This window comes from Bicyclus anynana, chromosome 11 (genome assembly GCF_947172395.1).
Source record: "Bicyclus anynana chromosome 11, ilBicAnyn1.1, whole genome shotgun sequence".
NCBI classification, from domain to species: Eukaryota; Metazoa; Arthropoda; class Insecta; order Lepidoptera; family Nymphalidae; genus Bicyclus; species Bicyclus anynana.
In genome coordinates this window covers 13,232,185-13,254,575 of record NC_069093.1, presented here as the reverse complement: position 1 = coordinate 13,254,575, position 22,391 = coordinate 13,232,185, and the positions used below count along the sequence as shown (strand labels likewise).

The window sequence follows — 22,391 nt, the reverse complement described above, 5'->3', positions numbered from 1 at the left end:
GCACGATATCGATGTCGATTTTTCACAACTTCATAATAACGCCGTAATAAAGGTGTATACAAAAATTCAGCTCAATAGGAATTTTTCCCCAGATTGGGGTATAAAATGCCTAAAATTACTGGACTAATGGTCTCTAATCCGGCATTAGAAATATATACCCTCATATGTTTTTAGTGATGATAAATAATATTTACAGAGACACATTATAAAGAGGTTGCCTATTATACTTAAGTTAAAATGATTGTTTTATAATTAATAATTTACAAGGTCAAGTAAAAAAAAAAAATAGTAAAGAACTAAGAATATTATGTTGATTCTGTTACACTGTTCTGTCTCAAATTTATTTGTTTATTGAATCCTCATAATGTTATAGAAAAACAATATGTAAGTGATTTTCCACCAGCCTAAAATTTGTATGTACACAATATTTGTAATTTTGGGGATTGTGAATGATAATTACAATTGTAAATAATGTTTTTTTTTTAAAGAGCAACCACTGAGTTTCTTGCCGGCTCTTAGTAGAATCTGCCTTCCGAACCGGTGGTAGAGTCACTACACAATTAACAGACAATAACAAAATAAATAAAAATATATTAAAGGCTTTTCTTTTCCTTAAAATCTAACAAGTAAATATAGATTTAGGTGCACTAGTAGTGTAAGAGAAAACCGGAAATTTCTAAAATCGGTACATTAAAAAATGTTCAACAAGTGTGTGTGTTCAGCACTAATTTCTCTAATTACGATTTTTGCACATCCCTAATTTTACTACGATTTATATGCATGTGTTGAATTAGAAAGAGATAGAACTTTCCCCCCACATTTAATTTTTTCCCAAGTGTAAAAGAGAGGTCCGAGAAATTTATGAATGACATTTTTATACACACATACAAAATTTCTAACCAGCACAAAGCTTTGTTCTGAGTCAGAGGTCTGCTTCATTTGTGGTCTGTGATCTTTATTTTCCCTAATTATCAAATGTCAATTTGTCTCAGTGGTTGTCACTGTCAAATGTCAATGTCAAACACACGTGTTTACCTTGAATTGAAGTTGTATGTAATTCAACGCAAGTTGTAAATTCAGTGATAAAGTTTAAAAACTATGCAATTTCTTAATAATTTAAGTTAACTAGACTAGACTTGCATACAAACCATTATAGATGATACTACCTGCGTTTAAAAATTAACCATGAAAAGCAAACCTGTAAAGCACAAAACTACGAACACATTTCGTGTGAGTATAGTATTTATTTTACTTTGTTATTATTTAGTATACTTTCGTAGTTCGTAACCAAAATTAGTTTGGTTATATCGTAATGAATTTTTATAATTTTCACATAAGTCTTAAACCCTGTATTTGGCTTTTTAAATGTAATCTTTGCACATGTTAATTAGAATTATTTGGTTTCAGTTTGTACCATTCGCTGAACGAATAAATGCAATTGACATCCGTCATGCTGCACTATACCACATCGAGCATGTGAATGCTAGTCAGCCAAATGCTAATGAGAGTCACTTCTATGTGGCCCTACAGAAATGGCATGGTCTGAACTTGACAGAGAAATTCAAAAAGTTCAAGAAACAAGTCTATGGCATAGTTACTGTACCACAATTGGTACACAAGAAGGATGAGGTTCTTCAATTGTTGGAAAGCTATTTAAAATTAGAAGACCAGCTTTGTTTGCAACCATTGCTAGAGTAAGTATATTATTCCTAGCGCTAAAGTGATTTATGGCAAACATTGGTGTTTGGTGCAGCTATTTAATTGATGTATAATATTTCTTTTCAGAATATTAGTATCTGTAGCAAAGGACCTCAGGATAGATTTCTATCCATATTTTCCAAAGTTTTTAGACATATTAATCAACTTATTAAACACAAAAGATGCTGAAAGGCTAGAATGGACCCTAGTGTGTTTAGCCTTTTTGTTCAAGACATTAAAGCCATATTTGAAAAAGGACATTGGTGTTGTTCTTACAAGAATTATACCTTTGCTAAGTGAGACTCAGCCGCAGTATATAAATAATTTTGCTGCTGAAAGTTTTGCATTTGTCACTAGAGATGTAAGAGACAAGAAGAAGTTTATTGAAATAATTCTAGATTACCTGAAGACTAATGATAGTGTAAGTATTTTAGCTGATGGGAATATTTACATGAACTTTCATACTTTGAGATTAGCCTACATATAAAATAATTAATATAAATTATAGATAAAAAAATAACATTTTATTATTTTTTAGGCTATAACAGGTTGTGGACATTTAATATTTGAAATAGTTAGAGGAGTTGGGAATAAATTTCACAGTTGTATAGAAAGCTTTCTGCCAATTCTATTGCAACATCTTGTAGAGAAAAAAGAGCATCAAGAAATTATGTTTAAAGTTCTGACACAAACATTCGAGGACTGCTTACAAAGCATATCCGCTAAAGAGTTCCATATTTTCTGGACTAGTATACACAAATTTACTGAAGACATACTAAAGGGAGAAGAAAATGAAACAGGACTTGAATATGTTTTAAGATTAGCTGGACAAGTTATAGAACATCAGCATGGAAAGTACTTAACTAACCCACCACAGTTTGCATTACTATTAGTAAAAATAATTTGTGAACAATCTTCAGAAACAATATTGGAAGTGTGTTCCCAAATTGGTGCTCTTATGTTACTTTCAAATAACATTTCTCTGTCTCAAGAACATGCAGGGGTTATAGTAAAAGTGCTTCTGCCATTGCCTTTTCCAAATATCCTAATAAATTTTGTACAAAATGTCATTCATTATTCACAATTTGATATGCACATACTTCCAGCATTTATTAAGTTTGTAGTGCAGTCAAATTTTGATAGTGATGCAATGTCAACATTGTCTAAAATCTGCCTTACAAAGTCACCTTTATCGAAGAGTGGATTGAAATTATTTGAATGGGTAAAATATCCAATTGATTTTGGTACTGGACTTACATTTTTAATGGAACATGTTGAAAATGTTCTAAATAGCAGTTTAGAGGACATTGAAGAAGATCCACTTAAATTAATGAATTTATTGTTTTGTTTACCACACATAGAAAAGTTAGATGTTGACTTTTGTATTAAGAAGTTGAGTGGACTCATATCAAAGTTTTTACAAGTGTTGTCAAGTTATTGTTTAGAAGAGCAAGTAAATGAAAATAAATTACAATGTGATGTTACACCATTATCTAAATGTGCTAGAAAAATTATATTTCTGATGGCTAGCACTTTAGAATGTGCTATTCATATATCCAGTTGTAAAAAGTTGAAAGATATATGTGATATTGAAACTTTACTACCAATCATATTACCTTGTGCTGCTGATCCTAATTATATTGTTGCATTGAATCTGTTGGATTTATATTTAACAGCATATGAACATGAAAATGGTTTGTCATATGCATTCTTATCATTAGTAGATTCATATCTAAGACCAAATGTATCATCGCCATTTCATATTGTAAGTATTCCTTATATTTTTATTAATTTTATTGAACACTTTTACAACATGTTTAATGCAATTCATATTTTATAGGTAAGACTTCTGACTACCCACATCTATAAATTATTTGAAAACATTGAGGAGCTCAATAAAACTGTACAAGTCAGTGGTGGTACTGAAAGGTTTTCAGTATTTAGCAAATGTTATGCAGTTGAATCTATCTCACCCTCTATACAAGAATATAGATTGCAGTTAAATTTATTACAAAAAGTTGCTTTTAACACAACACAATATGAGCTAGCAAAAGAAACTGATTATCATCTTTATGCTCTGAATTATATGTTAGGGGTTTTGTACATCAATTTCAAGCTACTTTGGGAACCTGTAGTTGAGTTTATTGCAGGTTACGGCAATGCTTTAAATGCAGATGAATTTTGGCCTACATTTTATAAAGCACTGGAATCTTCATTTGTTAATGCAAAAAATAATCTCAAGATATTTACATTTGAACATGACATGGAAACTGAAAATAAAGTTTTAAAAGATCTGTATATAGAATATACTAGTATAGCTGAAAGGCCAGATGTTCATAATTATAGAAACCTAGTTTTGAAAATAATGTCAAACTGTATTCAAGTGTGTGAAGCAAGGAACAGAGATGTTGTTGTCCTTTTTTTGAAGTTCATAGATGAGGAATATAAAGTAAATAGTACTGGAAACACTTTAAAAATTGACATTGAAGCACATGATAAGGAAACAATTGACAAAGAAAAGACACAAGAAGAACTAACGCCTGAAGCTTATGATACAGAAGAAATAATTGAAGAAGTTCCAGAAATAGAAATCAGAGATTCAGTTTCTGGTAAAATTATATTTAAAACGCTAATCAATATTATGCAAGTGTTGTCCCAATTTAAAAATCCTAGGGCACTTCACAAAGAACCTGTTTTCTGGGAGTTATATATGGATTTTTTAAAAAGCAAGAATCCCGGCCTGCAAAAGTATGCTTTAGATTGTGTATTAAATTACAAAAATAAGAGTGTCACTCCATACAAAGTAAATTTATACAATTTAGTTGACGAAAATAAATTTAAAGATGAACTAACTCAGTTTAAAATTACCGAAGATTCACAAGCCATACAGCCTGAACATAGAGAACATTTAATACCAATAATCGTACGTATCTTGTATGGTAAAATGACATCGAAATTAGGAGCCGATAAAAAAGGAGGTGGTCAAACAAGAAGATCTTTAGTCATGAGATATCTAAGTGGATGTAACGAAAATGAATTGAAAATGTTCATTGAAATGGCATTCTCCTACATGAAAGAGTATATGACTATGACACCTAAAGAAATTTATACTGAAATTTTCACAAACATGAATCTAAAATCTGTGACAAGTCAAGGAAAATTACATAGTATTTTGACGTTGTTCGAGGTTGTAAGAGAATATTTTGGAGGATATATGGGTGACGAATTCCTTTCCCAGTTTCTAAAAATATTTTTCGGGGTATGTTGTACTGTAGCAAGTGTTTTGGCTCAAGTTGAAAAAGTTCATGTTGGCTACGTTAAGGCAATGAAAAATCTCCGTGTACTTGCGATCAATATTATGGGAAAATTATTTGATCGATTTGAAAAGTATGTGTGGAGTAAAGAAGAATTGTTTGTAATATTTGAAACTTTAATATTCCCCCTTGCTCCCAGATTACATTTTGAGGGCGTCCATTCACCGACTGCCTTGTTAAAGTTGTTTAATACTTGGTGCCAAAACCCAAGATATTATACCTTACTTGTAACATGCTCAGAAAATGACAAATCTCTTTGTGCTCTGCCATCGATGTTTAATCTTTTGCTAGCACCTAAAACTGCACCTGGAGTGGTTAATATGATTTTAGATATGATAGAAAAGCTCTTGACGTTAACGGAAGACGAAGAAGATAAAGAAATTGCGAAAATAGAATCATTCAGTACTTTAGAAATTTGTGAAATTGAACGGAATGACATTAATTTTGGAAGCAAAATCTTGATTCCACATTTGCCAAATATTCTTGAAGTTATGAAAAGACGAATAGCTAATACGGCGAAATCTAATACTGTTAACAGAAGAGATCTCTTAATATTGTCTAGAGTAACAGAAATGGTCACTACTCCTGAGATGTGTGATGATTTATTAAGTCTTTTATTACCTATATTGGTTAAAAAAGTTTGCATGAATATGGCTGAAGAGAATATGGAACATGCAGTAAATACTATAATAAACTTACTTGGACATAGCACAAATCCTCAGCGTTATATTAAAAATATTGCTGTTTTATTCAATAAAGTAGGTCCAGTAGAAGTTCGAAAACTTCTTTTTAAGTTATTGTCGTCTATATCAGAAACTTCCAAAGAGAATAAAGAAGAATTAGCTAAATTGGCACACGTGATTAAAGAACTCAATGCTTTTAATAAAAGATGGATTGAACAACCCGATTTTGATCGTCGTATAGACGCGTACAAACTGATATATCAAATGTTTGATGCAGATGAAATAGACGTTGACCTGGCAATTTTGATCGTTAATAACTGTTTCTACTTTATACGCACAGAAAAAGACATAGGGCTGCGTGACAATGCAGGTTTATGCTTAAAGAAGATTTTACCTAAATTACTTTTAAAATATCGATCAAGTCCAGATGGCCAATTTTTAGTACGCGATACAGTACTCTCATTAATATCAACCGGTATAAGGGACAGTAAAAACGACTTGTTAAGAAATGAAAGTATTATGTTGTTGGGAGAATTAGTCAGAGAATGCCCAGATGCGGACGTAGTGTTGTCTGATTTAGTGCCTTTAGCTAATAAAGAAGACAGAGAAGTTGATTTTTTCGAAAACTCATGTCACCTTCAACTTCACAGAAGAGTGAGAGCGTTACTAAAGTTCACTAAAGTTGCCAGAAAGATGACGAAATGTCCTACGCCAAGAACACTTACGAATTTCATTTTACCTCTTGCATCAATGTATATCTGTGACGATAAATACTCTGATAAAAATACGTTAATCGATGCTTGTATAGATGTAATTTCTACATGTTGTAGATTGTTGCCATGGTATCATTACGAAGTGATACTAAAACTGTACCTAAATAAAATACGATATACTACAGATCATCAGAAACAGTTAACTCGTATACTCATGGGTATATTGGATTCTTTTCATTTCGATTTTTCCAAAGCAAAGAATATTGAGTTGCCCAAAGCATTGACAACAAATATACCTATAAAAAAGAAGGAGGTAAGCAAATCTGAAAATAAAGTGCAAAACGGAACTAATACAGATTCTTCTGACGAATCGGAAGAAGAACCAGATGAACTTACCAATAAAGAGCAAAATGAAGAAGATATTCCTGAAATTGATAATGAATTGGTAGTTGACGAGAAAGATGAAGAAGATCAGACTAACAAGGACCTATCTAATATACCAGCGTATGATAAGACAAGTAGTGTTTCACCATCAGTGGCTAATAGAATAATAAAATCATTGTCCTCGGGACTTTTGCCGCAACTTAATCGGTAAGTTATTTTTGAAAGTAAAGTAATTTATACGGCAATACATTTTTATCAACCGCAATAGATTATGTTTTTGATTTACAATGTTCCTTCCTAATGTGTATATGGTTTTGTTGTTTTTAGATCTATTGGAAAATTAACAGAACACGAAGGTTCCCACAAAGTGAACAGACGCCATACAAGCGTAGCGCGGTTAGAAGAAGACATGTTAAGAGTTCCAATAGCGTTAGCTTTAGTAAAGCTACTCCAAAGATTGCCCGGCGATATTTTAAAACACCAGCTACCGGGGTAGGTATTTTTGAAAGTATTTAGCAATTTATTACTGGTCTGAGAAATTGGTAACTTGAAATCGGTAACGAGGTAGGTGATCGAAAGATCGATACTAAGAATCCCTAAATCACCAATAGTGGACAATAATCCTCTGTCAATTATAGTTTTGTTACATTAGAACCTCATTTATTTATTTTCATTTTTATTTCAGCATTATTATCAAACTATGCTCTTTCCTAAAATCGCCATTGAAACAAATAAGAAGTACAGCTAGAGACATTGTTAAGAAAATCATGTTGACTGTTGGTACATCGTATTTAGGCATTTTACTTGAGCACTTGACCTTATTGCTTACCAGAGGCTTTCAAGTTCACGTATTAGTTGCTACAATTCATACTGTCTTAGATGCTCTAAAATCTGATTTCAAACCTGACGAGATGAATGAAAATCTCGAATACATAATCGATGTTTGCACTAATGATCTGTTTGGATCATTATCTGAAGAGAAAGAAGTAGATAAACTGCATTACAAGACTCCAGAAGCTAAACCGAGCAAAAAAAGTTACGTGACCTTAATGATTGTAGCACAGAATATCACTGAAAAATGTTTGATCAACCTTCTTTTGCCGTTCAAAGAGGTTTTACAAAAGCACCATTCGAAAAAAATCGTTCTTAAAGTCCAAGAAGCAATGATGCATATATCGAGTGGTTTGGTGACAAATAAATTTATAGAAATGGAAGACTTATTTGTATTTCTCCACGGTATAGCGTCAGAGAGTATACCAGAGTTTATTCTGACCGCTCCAAAGCGTGAATTGACAGAAGCTCAAAGGGAAAAGATGTTACGAGCTAAACCTGATTGCTTCATAATACCTGAAGCGCCGAAACGTAACAGGGAATCCCAAGCGAAAAATGTTAGGACGTCTTCGAAAACAAATGCTCACGTACTTGTAGAATTTAGCTTGAACATTCTGTATATTATACTCAAAAGAGAAAAGGTCCCAAGGAGTGATTGTAAAGCATTTGTCGATCCAATAGTACCACTTTTAGTAGATGCTTTAAAAAGCGATCATGTGAAGGTGTCAACTGTTGCACTTAAATGTATTGCAACTTTATGGACGATTAGAATTAGTACGCCGACTTTAGAAGAAATGATAAAGGATATTGTAAAGACGATATTTTCCATATTGCACAAGTACGCTACATTTGAGATTAGCACTCAAAATGACAATTACCATCTAGTGCGAAACGCGTTTAAGGTAATTTTTCTCACTTCACTCTTAACAAAAACATTAATGTTTTATTTGATAATTAAATATTGTATTTATTTTAATACTCAACTTCTTACTTGGTGCTGTAATAGGGATGATGTTGGTTAGGTTTGAATATATTGATTTTTAAGGATCCGCGGCAGCGTCGCAAATCTGACCCTTTAAATCCCTGTAGCTCCGAAAGTAATGACAGCAGATATCTTGTTACTTTTACACAATTGCTTTACTATTAGTATACTCCTAATTTATATACAATTTAAATAAACTGTCATCTATTATACGTGTTATAGTATTTCTAGCTTTACATATTTTATCAAAAAACTTTGCTTATACTGGGGAATTGCGTTTTGTTTAGAAATAACTGTAAAAAGTATATTATAGTCTAAAATGTCTTTCAGGCTGTAACAGTTTTGGTGCGTAACGTAAAATACTACAATTTAGAGGCAGATCAATTGAAAATGCTACTCCTTTACGCTGAGGAAGATTGCCAGAAGCAAGAGAAACAGGCCAATTCCTTCTCGTTACTGAAAGCCATATTGGAGGCCAAATTAGTTTCAAATGAATTGCATGAGGTTATGGAAAAGGTTTCCAAGATTTGCATCCTTAGTGAATCAGCAAAGTCAAGGTAAATATATTTTTACCACTTCGTAAATATCATATCTTTTCATTTTGTTCCCTACCCTGACATGGTCTTAGCTTTTCAATTTCTTGTGAAGGAGTTTAATTTTGGTCTTAAGGCTCGGTTGATTTCAGAAAGTAAACTACCTTTGTTTGTCATTTAATGTTTATCAATAAAAAGTATGCTGCGAATTATTTTTTGTATCATTAATGAATGTGCAATGTAAAATACAGAGTGATTTTTAGTGGGTCAATTCTTGCGGCAGAAAAATAAGTCCTCAATTCAAAACATGCCAGTTATTAAATAAATAAAAATATATTTTACTGTCAGATGCCGCGTGGTTTACCTGCGTAGTTCCTTTCCATATAGCCTAATCTCCAGTAGGTTAGGCTATATTCTATGACGTAGCTATGAAACATTGAAAGATTTTTTTTAAATATTATAACTGTCCGTTGTATAGGGACGAAGCTCGTGCGATATTCGTGAGCTACCTCACCCACTACCAGCCCGGGAAACGGTTGGAGAAACACATCCAGTTCTTTGTAGCTCAGCTGAACTATGAGCTGCAACACGGCAGGGAGTCCTCCTTGAAGTTCATTCATATGATCATTAATAAGTTGAATGTTGTGAGTATTTTTAATTATTATAAGTAAAATAAGCATTTTTCACTGTAATTTATCAGTGGAATATTTGGCTTTATATCATAAATGCAATGAATGCAATGAAATACTGAGTAAATAGATTAAAGAATGTTGAATTTACGGTCGTGATAGTGGATATGAACTCTGCCTCCGATTCCGAAGTGTGTGGGTTCGAATCCGGGCCAGGCATGCATCTCCAACTTTTCAGTTGTGTGCATTTTAAGAATTTAAATATCACGTGTCTCTAATGGTGAAGGAAAAACATCGTGAGGAAACCTGCATACCAGAGAATTTTCTTTATTCTCTGCGTGTGTGAAGTATGCCAATCCACATTAGGCCAGCGTGATGGATTATTGGCCTAACCCCTCTCATTCTAAGAGGAGACTGGAGTTCAGCAGTGAGCCGAATATGACAAAGTTTTAACAATTGTAGGCGCAACTGAAAAGTCACGGGGACTACCTATTCCTGTCGCTAGGCGCGTGTATGATCAACGACAGCGCGCCAGAGTGCAGACAGGCGGCGGCCACTTGTATAGAGGCCATGTTGAAGAAGTTCCCGCTGCTCGAGAGGAATAAGCTGTTTGATTTAGTGCTTGCCTTCTTTAAGGATACTCAGGTAAGACAGTAAAAAATAGTGCATTATAATATAAGTGTGGTAAGTTGAAAATATAAGTAGCAGAGGTCATAGCCCAGTGGATATGACCTCTGCCTCCGATTCCGGAGGGTGTGTGGGTTCGAATCCGGTTCGGGGCGTGCACCTCCAAATTTTCAGTTGTGTGCATTTTAAGAAATGAAATATCACGTGTCTCTATCGGTGAAGGAAAACATCGTGAGGAAACCTGCATACCAGAGAATTATCTTCATTCTCTGCGTGTGTGAAGTCTGCCAATGCGCATTGGGCCAGCGTGGTGGACTATTGGCCTAACCCCTCTCATTCTGAGAGGAGACTCGAACTCAGCAGTGAGCCGAATATGGGTTGATGACGACGAAGTTGAAAGTTACAGCCGAGGCGATATTGCAGCTCGAGCTAAAGACGAGAGCTGTAGTAAAGAAGCAGAGGCTGTAATTATCAAAGCGCACGTATGTCATACGAGGTTTTGTAACACATTTGCGAGTAAACACACTTTAAGCACACTTTCTGAAAATGAATTTGCATTTTTGCCTGTTTTCCTTATGATGACATTTTGACACGCTTGTAATTTTTTCAAATATAGCGTAGTGCGAGCACCAGCGGTTTTTTTAGGCAAATGCACCAAAAACAGCCAGTATTACTATTAAAGTAAATTTATATATTTCTGTTACAGATAAATGGTTGTCATTTATTGTCAAAATTATTAAATAGAAAGAATTAAATGTTTATTATATTTTATCTCACAAAATTAATTTTATTCATAAAATGTGGAGCACTTATCTGGCATAAAAACTTTTTGCTAAGGTTGAAAAAAGTACAGTTCGTTTTTAGATGGATGATAAAGGGTTTTATATTACACTAGCTGACGCCGCGCGGTTTCACCCGCGTGGTATATTATCCCTGTAGGAATACAGGGATAATATATAGCCTATAGCCTTCTTCGATAAATGGGCTATCTAACACTGAAAGAATTTTTCAAAACAAACAAACTCTTCAGCTTTATAATATTATTATATTATATTACATAACAGCACATGTGCATTTTACTTTACATTACGGCACATGTACGTAATGGGATACATTACGATTGTACTCTACCTACAGCCTGATAGAAAATATACAAAAACACAGAGGACATTCAGTTATGGCAATATTACAATGTTAATCCTTTAATTTTCAGCCAGTACATTTTGAATTAGCAGCCCAACTAAGCATACGTTTTGTCAATGTTGAAGAAGCTGAGTTTCAGAACCGCTTAAGCAATGTTCTCTCTTTGATTAGCGGTAAAATACTCTTGCTCAACAACGACATAGCGGAAGGTAGATTCGTCAAAATTAAACTCGACCACGGAGAAAAGAGTGACGAAGAACAGCAGAAGGAAAAAGATCACAGTTTGATACAAATATTGAATTTAATCGATAAAATTACTGTACATTGCTCGGCTACTATGAATAATAAAAAGTATGTCAGTGATTACGACGATTTAGCGCAGCAATGTCAAGCGTTATTGGCATATCCTCACGCTTGGGTCAGATTGCGCGCTGTCAAGATTTTAGGGACGGTTCTGTCTCATGTTAATGTAGAGGAATTGAATGTGAAAGAAAGGGACAGCGATAGAGGATTTATCTATTATGATACAGAGGATTCTTTGAGGAGTCTTGTTTTAGATTTGTGTGCGCAGTACACGCCGAATGTGGCTAAAGACATGGCTGATCAGGTCAGGAAATATTACATTTTTTAAATTATTTTTTATTATTGTCAGACCCCCGGAACAAAGGAATGAAGTCCCTTACATTATTTTTATCAGTTAAGAATGCTCATGCCTACCTCTCCTCCCCCTCCACCCTTTTATCATTCTTCTCTTTGTTAAAGTTACAATTTAATGTAATTAATAATTAATTCAATGTAATTAATAATTAATTCAATGTAATTAATAATTAATTCAATGTAATTAATATATAAGTAATGAATATAATCTCTTTTAAATATTTTAAATTAAAACTAATTTTTTATCCTTTTTGTCCAGGTAACAGCAGTCCTATTCCATATATTTAAACTAGTACACAGTATGCCGTGTTTCGCGCTCACAAAGAAGGTACTATCTGAAGAAACTCACGAGGACACCAACGCTAAAGTCAACATTCGTTGGATTCTATTTAAATTGAGGAAAGCTATCAATGCAGAAGTTGCTAAGGCTCCGACTACATTTAATATTGTAAGTATTATTATGAGTATTTTTCAATGGCCCACAACATGGCCTACCTTATCTCCTTACAAGAGATACTCAATAGGCTATAGTTGACACTAGATTAAAAGAAAAAAAAGTAATTAAAAATTTTCATTTTTAAATATTTTTTTGACAATACGAACCAAATCGCCATCCAATAACCGTCAAGAAACATCGTGATGTCACAAAATAGACGACAGCGTTTTTGGCGTTTCGAAAAGCTGAAAAAGAAAACGTGATTTTAAATAAAGTTTCTATGAAATCCTTAACTTTTATTAATTCAGCTCTTTCACTTCTTGAACTATAACAGCGCGTTATTCAATCTGTACAACAAAAAAATATATTTTTCATTTTAATCGGAAAAGATACTTTTGCTTGGCCATATCAGCAAACAAAAGTCTACTAAAGCAAAAGTCATTATAATATTCATGATAGTTATTTTTGTATTAAGTAAATGTATTACTATTTACAGTCACAAACAATTCTTTGTGACTGTAAATAATAAGGTATAATTCTAATAATAATAATAATCCTACTTGTCGGAGTAATGCCGACGCCGACTTAGTCGGCGTCTTTGCAACTGACTAGTCGGCTCATCTCTAGTAGGTACTTACCTATTTACTTACTCATACCGGAATTATTTTCTTTCAGAGAACCGCAATATTCACAATGTGGATGCACATAATAAGTTCGCTGGAATCAGATGAGGTGAACACAATAATCGACGTCGTACTGCCGCCCATCGTGAGGGAACTCTCCACCGGCGACGGGCCTTCGTCGGTCGCCAAACAGTTGGCGAGGAAAGTCGGCAAGAAGTTGAGAAGGAAAGTAGGGGAGATTGAGTATAGCAAGATGGCTGCCGAAGTACAATCTAGGTTGAACGTTAGAAGAGCTGAAAGGAAGAAGGTAACATTTAAATGTGTTAATGAAATGTCTCTCCATGTTTTAAGTCTTAAATGTGCCTCTCCATGTTTTTTTTTTATTTAATTACTAGCTGGCACTCAAATTCAAATCTGTCACCCTGATATGACACGGTACTAATTTGTCAACGCATGTAGCCCCACATTAGGACTCGCCCCATTTCCCTGGGAACTAGCGTCAATATATAAGGTCTCTTGCCATCATCACGACTTATTCCTGACGGCTCGATTAGCGCAGGAATATTTACGTTGGCAAGAGCCTTTTTTATCATATCATTAAGAGAGCCATGCCGAAATACCCTACAACAACTCCTTTGGCATTTGGCATCTCCTGGCCCGTGAATTCCAAATTTACTTACCTCTTTTCCACGTGCTCGAAGCACAATGGTGTACCCAGTCTGAGTCCTAGAGCCACACGAAAACTTTCATTATCTAATAAAGTGCCAAGATTTTTCGATGGCAAAGTATGGAGCCAATACCCAGATTCCTTTTAAACCAATTTGACTAAAAATTATACTAACTGTTTATTTCAGATATTACTGCAAGAAAAGGTCAATAACCCGGAAAAGGCAGCGAAACGGAAACTCCAACTGAGAGAAAAAAAGAAACAGGCGAAGAAGATAAAACTGGAAATGCTTCACGGAAAGAGGCCGAGAGCTAAGAAGAGGAAAGCAGAAGATGTTGATATTGAAGATGAACTATTAAAAGATAATGAGGAATAAAGTAGCCTATCTACTTACTTGATTTTACTAATGTTTTCTTTTACACACAGTTCAAAACTTTATAGTAATGTACATATATTTGATAACGTTATGTAAATAAATATGTTTATTATCGCTTTGTTTTATGTTTTTTGACATCTTCGGCTGCCAGTCCACCAAGCGGAGCGAGGCAGCGGAGAAATATTAACCAATAGGATTGCACAAAATTTCCGCTCCTCTTAAGTGGACAAGGACTTGCGACTTGCGACCTGGGCCAATTTAGAAATTAAAAGTTCCTAAACTGGCGTGCTGGGAATCGAACTCACGATCCCTCTGTAGATTACCACATAAACAGCAGTACCAACTCTGTCATCTTTGAGTTTGTCAAGCCTTGCTTTAGTGGCTCAGACGAATTACATATGGACCTGCCTCGCTAGACGGTACTTTTCTGTCAAAGTATATGATCAACGATCTAATGCGATTATAAAAACTGTCTCTATAGTATCAATGTTTCACAGTTGTAATCGTGTTCGTCGGTTAAGCTTTGTTAAAACACCTTTTTGTATAGTTGAATGGTGCATAAAACGGTCAAACACTTCTAGTTTTGTATAAAATATATACTTAACCTAATCTCGTTTTCCTCCGAAAATTACAGACAACTTTGTTCGTGAATTTGGGTGGACCCATAGAATTATTAGGTACCAACTCTTAAATCTATGGGTGAGCCATTTCCTTCTGTCATCAGCAAATGTTATTTTATTTTATATTCAATTCTATTGTAAGCAATAGAATATAGATGTTTATATTTTTATTTATCATTAATTAATAGGAACTTTGGAAAAGCCAATGGAGATTCAGGATGGTAAATAACAGACCTTCTAAACAAAATAATATTGCTTTATGCATTAAAAAATTATAACACAATTAACATTAACCGTAAAAACTATACATCACAATATAAACATTAAATAGCATTTTTGAAGTGCATATAAGCCAATTTCAATATCGCTAAGTAAATAACATTTTTAAATAGTTGTCTGAACAACGGATGTAAGAAGAATATCCAATAAATGAAAGTGACTTATCAATAAAGTGGCGCCATCTTGTATGTATATACCAACATGGGGTTATTTTGCTATACGCGATTTTTTATATTTTGAATATAAACGAAATTAATTTTTTACTTCATTATAATAAGCAATATTAGGTTAATGGCAATATATTGGTGGCAAAGAATAATGACAGCGCCATCTAGTAAGTACTTTAGGCATCTGCTGTGTCATCTCAACAGAGGCGGAGTTAGGGAGTGGACGTTTGCATTCGGCCTTACGTAATATTATTGATAGTCTTTTTACATTCATATCCAAAGTGTGATTCATCATTATCAGCAGTGTAATGATATTTTGCAGATAAAATTCTGTAATATATGTTGGTACTTTTTTAAGGTAGAAAAAGTAACAAGTCTAGAAGGATTTTGAGCGCTGGTAAGTATCACTGAAATATAAGTTAAAAATATTCTATTGCAATTAGAGTGTCTCAAAAATCCAGGCAAAAGTAATATTAACCATTATTAAGTAATAGTTATTAATAATATTAATAGGTACATTATTACGTCACGGACTAATGCAAAGTATCGTCTATTTAAAAATAAATAAATGTGTAAGTATGTACATAGTATTTGCAGAAAATTTAGCAGTATTATGACAGATACCTAATGTAAATTCACTGAAATTTTGCAAGGTTATGTATATGTATTTTGATGTCGGTATATACTTATGTTTATAGTTTCCAATGTAGAAAGTAGAGAATAAAGTTAGTTACAGTCTGCGCCAAACTTCTGATCCTTACTGTAGTTACAATACGCTGATTTTATAGTTTTTGTATACTACATGCCTCGTTTTCAGAACGGTCTTTTGGTGCATACTTGTAGATAAGTAATAACGTACATTAGAACAATAGGTGCCTTGTAAACGATCAAACTTTTAGTCAAATCAAACGTATTTGTTAAGCAATTTGTGAATTTGCGGCTTTGTCTGAAGTTAACATTGCTTAATGAAATTGTCAAGTCAAGTATGTTTGTCAAACATGCTTCATCGTTTCCAAGAGTCAGTAGATACCTACATATTTATTGTATAAATATGTAGGTATCTACTGATTTTTTTCATTTTCTAGTATAAATTACTTTAACTATTTCGTCACTAAGAGATCATCAAGTTACTGGCGGAAAATTGTTTTTAAGCGTTTAACCTAATACCTATTTCTATTATTTTATACTATTACTTTTATTTATATTATAAGATATAGGTACACTTTTTAAAATAAATTTTAGTTTTAAACACTCTACTGTAAACACAATATTAACTATGAAATAACTATAAACTATTCTAATATTTAACTCACAGCACCAACTTTCAAACAACGCACAACATTTTTGCCTTTTAATAATAACAGTTAAATATTTCTCTATTACATTCGTATGTATTAATTAAGTATTATTCGTATTTCGGATTTTGTGTAAAGCAAAATATCTACAAGAAAATTCTTTTATTTCGTTCTATACGTATTAAAAATATAGGTAGACTAAATATTAAATAAAGGGCTTATCTTCATTTAATGTCCACTATGAAAAAAGACTTGACTTTGAGTTTAGTTTAGGTCGGACTCAAATTTAAATAAAGAATAAACTATATTCTAGACAGGTCTCCATAAAAATGTAAATTTACTATCATGCTACATACTAGAACCCCGTAGGTACCTATAACTATTTTTTTTAAATCGGCGAGTTGACTAATGTTCTATAAGACTAATATTTTTAAGATCGAGATTTACAATAGAGATTTGGAAATACAAATGAATAGGGAAACCTAGTTAGCCATAAGATAGTGCATGCGCGCGCACCTAGGTAAATGTTGTTAATCGGTATACTCGTAGTATGATAGTTAAGAGTCTTGTTATATAAAGTTATTTTAAATTAAAGCGGTAAGGGAGGATAGCTAAAGGCAGACATTTTAATTTGCAATTTTTTCAATTTGACATGAGAGGCAGAGAGAAAATATTAACCATGAATATTATTCTTGTATAGCCATGGGTATATTTAGCTATTTATACTGTAAAAGCTACCTACTCATATAGTATTTTAAAAGAGACAATAGGTCAACAGCGTGTTAAAATCTAATGTTTAAGCTCAAAATCGGTGCAAATTGCCAAAAATTGGTAGGTGGGAAGTATAAGAGAAAATTTTTTGTATAAATTACAGACCCCTGTAAGCCTCGGTGTAACAATATACTTATCAAAAAATAGCAATCAATAGACTTTAGAAAAGCTCGCGTGTTTTGGTAATGTAAATATTGTTTTAAATTATTTAAGACAAGAGGTTTAATTTTATTTTGTTAATAATCATTAGTTTTTAGGAAGATTGTGGATTAGAATGTGCAGGCAACATATCTATGAATTATATGATGATCTGTGAATTACTTTATTCACAATATCATGTAGCAATGGACGGCACTAGGTAGTCATTAGCCTACCCTAACATTTCAAATAACAAACATTTTTATCGAAATTATCATGATTAGGGGATATTTGAACTACTAGGTATTTTTCATTCATAAAATAGTCCAAATGGAATTGGTTTTGCAAAACGAATGGTCAGGCGACAAATTGTTAGCAATTATTAAATATTTTAATTTATTGTATAGCTTCGAAGCGTATTCTTTTACAGCGGCTTAGTTTAATTTTTTTTATAACAGTTAAATGTTAATTGATTAAAACTTTTATGGCGCGGTAAAAATCGCCGGATAGGTATGACTTAGGAACTAGAACTAAGTACATGCATACATAAGATTAAAAAGGTAATTGACTTAACGTTTACTAGGGTGTTGTCTTATAATACCTACCGAAATATGAGATAATATATATAACGATTCAAAAATCAAATTTTTAGGTAGGCAAATTAACTCTAAATTTAATTAAACCAAAGACATTGAGTTTAAATTTAATTAAACTAAAAACTTCAATTTGAAATTAGTTAAGCCAATGACTTTGACTTTAATTTTAGTCAATTAAGTTATCTACTACGGCATGCTATTACAAATTTTACATCAAGTAGATCTTTGTCTTATGTCAATTGTCAAGGATTGTTAAGTAAAATCAAATAAAATTGACAAGCGACTAACGTTTTTAAGAAATAATACATTTGGAAAATTATAACTTAAAAATAAACCAACTTTCCCATGTAAACGTCGATTAAACATAAAAAGCACAGCTTATAAGATAAAATACTTTACAACTTTTTATTTTAATATAAATTATAAACCATTATGTGCTAAATCCTTCGTTGATAAAGAGAGCGAGTGGCATAAATATTATGCAAAAATAAAAAAAAAAAACAAATTCACAACAGCATCGATGATATAGGATTGTATCTCATTATTTTCGATAGCATTATCCACAATAGTGACGTGGTGGTTGCTAATGCCACTCCTCCCCACCCTAGCTCTAATGACCACGAAGTAGTGAACTCTCTAGCCGATAGTAAGGGTAGGGCGGGGTAGCGAGGGCCTATGACCCCGTCGGCGTTGTCGTCACCGTGCGAGCTGCCACGTGTAGAGACTCTTTGGACGCGCTTGAAATGGATTATCATCAGTGTGAACATTGCAAACAAACCTGGAACAAGATAATGGTATTAACTTTAACTATTTACCAACTCGTTGGTTGAGTGGTTAGCCTGAAACTTCGAATCACGAGGTCCTGGGTTGAGCTATGAAATACTGAGCTTAACTATCGCCTAAGAAATTTTTAGTAAAATTTCCTAGCGTTGTGAAGTTGGTATTGTTACGCCATACGTTTACGTCATACGATGATGATATTATAGCTAGTAACTGTCTTCTAGCAGTCTTTAAATCATTTAACATTATTACCGCCGACCCACATTGGAGCCGCGTGGTGGCCTGGTAGGTCTATCTGTTATAGGGATGGCGGCCTAACTTTGTAGTAGGCCGTTAAAATATGATCATAAATCATAATGATAATGATGTTTTATTATAGTTAAGCCAAAACAATCCTGCAAGGCCCCTGTAAGCTATAGTGGGCCAAATATAGGTGATCACAAAGATGATAATATTTCTTACTTAAAATAGTTAAGGCAAAACAGCTGTCCTTCAATGCCTCGGGGGATCCCCCCTAATTCCGGACCGTAGACGACGCAGCACGCTTTGCCCACGCCTAGCTACGTCCCTGGTAACTGCGGCTGGTTACTTCGTCACGAGCTCCAATGGCCAATTGTCAATTGGCTCGTAAAAGATAATTTTACACGCAAACGCTAATGCTATTAACCGTATTTGTAGTTATCGTTATTTTAATCTTATTTTTGACGGTTCTGTGGACTCAAAAGTAAATAAAATACATAATTTATGATATGACATGCGTTTTCTACCTTCATTTCTAACTTCTTTGTTGGTAAACAGTATACTCATCAAAAAAAGCGGTTAAGTGTAATAAGGTAAAGGTCTTCCTCTTCTCTTTACCCTTCTTCAGGTAAAAAGAGATGCACAATAATGAAGATAACTCACCAGCCAATAGATACATGACGCCGGTGACGAGGACGGCGCTTATCTGATGTTTGCAGACGCCGAAAGCGCCCACCAGCGCCGCACTGCCCAGGACTATGAGGCACACCAGCGCGCATGATATGGACAGATTCTGCATTCCTATCATTAAAAATGAAAAAAACATGGGTTAATAACTTAGTAGATAAAGGTCGTAGCTCATTAGAGCCACACGGGACCCGACTCGCACCGCTTCGTTGCTCAGCGTCCATTTGTAGTCGACAGGTGGACCACGGGTGGACGCCGCGTTGTGACCAGTGAACTTCGCCAGCGTTCTATCATCGTTTGGCCCTAGGCGCACGAGTGGTTCACTATCACTCGCAGTCCGCGCGTGGACACCTGGCGCGCGTGGCGTGGACAGCGAGGCGGTCCGGTGATGGTACGAAGTTGATTAGTGAGCGCATGCCCATACAAATCCGTACGAAAAATACTAACCCGGCGAAAATCAAGGCGAGAAGGTGCGGGTCGGATCTTGAGTGGCTCTAATGAGCTAAGACCTTAAGTTAAATCTTAGCTAAGAAAAAAGTTCATCTATGTTTTTTTTTTTCATTTTAATTTTTTATTAATAAGCTAATTGTAATTATTGATAAGCTCTCGCTTGTCCACGATCTCACCTGATAGAAAATTAATATATTTTTTAATTGTTTAACTCGTTTTTAATATTCAAATCTTAGTTTGTAAGTTTAATATCTATTTTTTTGAATTCCGTCACAGATACATAACAGATTAATATCCCGCCAATTGATGTCGACTTTAAATTTTAATTAAAGAACTCATCGCGTGTTGCGGCTTATTCAGATTTATGAACTTTGCGCTAAATTCACACTCGCTATTTAGAAACTCACATGGCCGCAACTACTCTGTACTCTATGGAATTAGCATTTTTTTTAATTAGTTTATTTTTTACATACAACTCTTCACAGCTGACAGCAGTTCTTTTGTTCTATTAAAGTTCATTCCGGCCCTTAGGTGGGAAGTAATTCGTATAAGTTATTCCCTCCCTAAGGAGGGAAGCAGCATTTTCCACCCAATACTCAGATCAAAACAACACTACGCGATTTTTGTATGAAAGAATAACAAAATATGGCAGAAAAGTCTTTGCCGAATCAGCTAATTAAAAAAACAACTTACGATGTTGCCAATCGCCCCTTTGTTCTTCGTCTTCTTCATCAGCCAAGTAATTTGTGCACAGCGGCTCCTTTGGGAATCCGGCTCTTAACAGTATTGACACTTCTTCTTCTACAAATAATAAAATACATTACTTATTAGCCCAATTTCTTACATACAAAACTTTGAAGAAAACATGTAATTAATAAAAGTTTATTGAGAAAAATACCAGTGCTGAATAGTGGTGCAATAGGTACCTACAGAACTAAGAAGACCCCCTAGCCAAGTGGCACATCGATTCTCTTTCTACGATCGCTAACGATTTGAAAACTTGAAAGATGTATGGGAATGACATTTGCTATTGATATGTCACGTGATCAATATCTGTCATTCCCATACATTTTCCTAATTTTGGAGCGTTAGCGATTAATTAAAGATTAGTCCGGACCAACAGAAAGACAGTCAGACAAATTGTTTTTAAAAAGTTTGGTATTGATGTAAATAACTCCAATAAATAAAGCCATTGAGATAACACAGTCTTTTTGAAATCTGCCCCTGTAGCCAAGTCGCACGTCGATTTTCAAACGCTTTAAAAATAGGATAAATGTATGGGAATGACATATATTGATCACGTGACCTGTCGATAGAAAATGTCATTCCCATACATTTTTCTAGTTCCCGAAGCGTTTGCGATCGTAGAAAGAGAATCGACGTGCCACTTGGCTACAGGAGCAGAGATAGACACTTTAATTTTATTTATATGTGTTGATGTATTCATATTGATGCTGCATAGATGATGATCCGATAAATGATTTAAAACCAATAAAATTAATGAAACTAAAAAACCAATATTTACCTTGGAGGGACACGCACATTGTCCATATCCCACCGTTCATTGGAACCAAAAAAGTACCGCCGCCCTTCCTCGAGTTCGCATCTTCGATCTGAAACGCAAAATTTACGGTCTGTTAGTCTGAATTTATGGGCGTGTTATTGGATTAATGGAACATTTATACCCTTTTTATAGGGATATAAGTGACGTTTACAGATTTTATACCTACTTTTCCAACGTTAATATTGAACGTTAAACTCCAACTTTTCAGTTATGTGCATTTTAAGAAATTAAATATCACGTGTCTCAAACGGTGAAGGAAAAACATCGTGAGGAAAACCACTTTGTATGGAAAATTGCGAATGAGGGGGACACAAATTTTTCTGCGTTCCGGAATTTTTACTACGTAATCTCGTAGAAGCTACGTCATAGACGAGACTATGTCGTAGCTTCTACGAGATTACGTCATAACTGCTACGACAGAAGCTACAACGATTATTTAGTTTATTTGCAATCGTAAACTCTTAAGCTGTGTCTTAGATATACATATATAATATTATTGTATTATCGT

The 22,391-nt window shown here is 34.0% G+C and overlaps 2 protein-coding genes across 2 annotated transcripts in view; one reads left to right on the top strand and one right to left on the bottom strand.

Annotated features, from left to right (window-relative positions):
* Nucleotides 1–1,006: 1,006 nt before the first annotated feature.
* Nucleotides 1,007–14,410, top strand: LOC112050575 (small subunit processome component 20 homolog). The gene is made up of 14 exons (XM_024088866.2): nt 1,007–1,230; nt 1,408–1,694; nt 1,786–2,119; nt 2,237–3,463; nt 3,539–6,999; nt 7,120–7,284; nt 7,478–8,525; nt 8,936–9,162; nt 9,617–9,782; nt 10,230–10,412; nt 11,608–12,144; nt 12,454–12,642; nt 13,306–13,560; nt 14,108–14,410. The coding sequence occupies exons 1-14, from the start codon at nt 1,186–1,188 to the stop codon at nt 14,294–14,296; spliced, it is 8,313 nt and encodes a 2,770-aa protein (XP_023944634.2). The 5' UTR covers nt 1,007–1,185; the 3' UTR covers nt 14,297–14,410.
* Nucleotides 14,411–15,151: 741 nt separating this feature from the next.
* The window catches only part of LOC112050588 (uncharacterized), a 39,098-nt gene continuing 31,858 nt past the window's right edge, over nt 15,152–22,391 (bottom strand). The window contains exons 3-6 of the mRNA XM_052884383.1: nt 21,845–21,932; nt 21,013–21,120; nt 19,846–19,983; nt 15,152–18,940 (exon numbers count right to left, since the gene is read on the bottom strand). Of these exons, the coding sequence (XP_052740343.1) occupies nt 18,669–18,940; nt 19,846–19,983; nt 21,013–21,120; nt 21,845–21,932 (606 nt within the window). The 3' untranslated portion in view covers nt 15,152–18,668. The remainder of the gene's footprint in view (nt 18,941–19,845; nt 19,984–21,012; nt 21,121–21,844; nt 21,933–22,391) is intronic.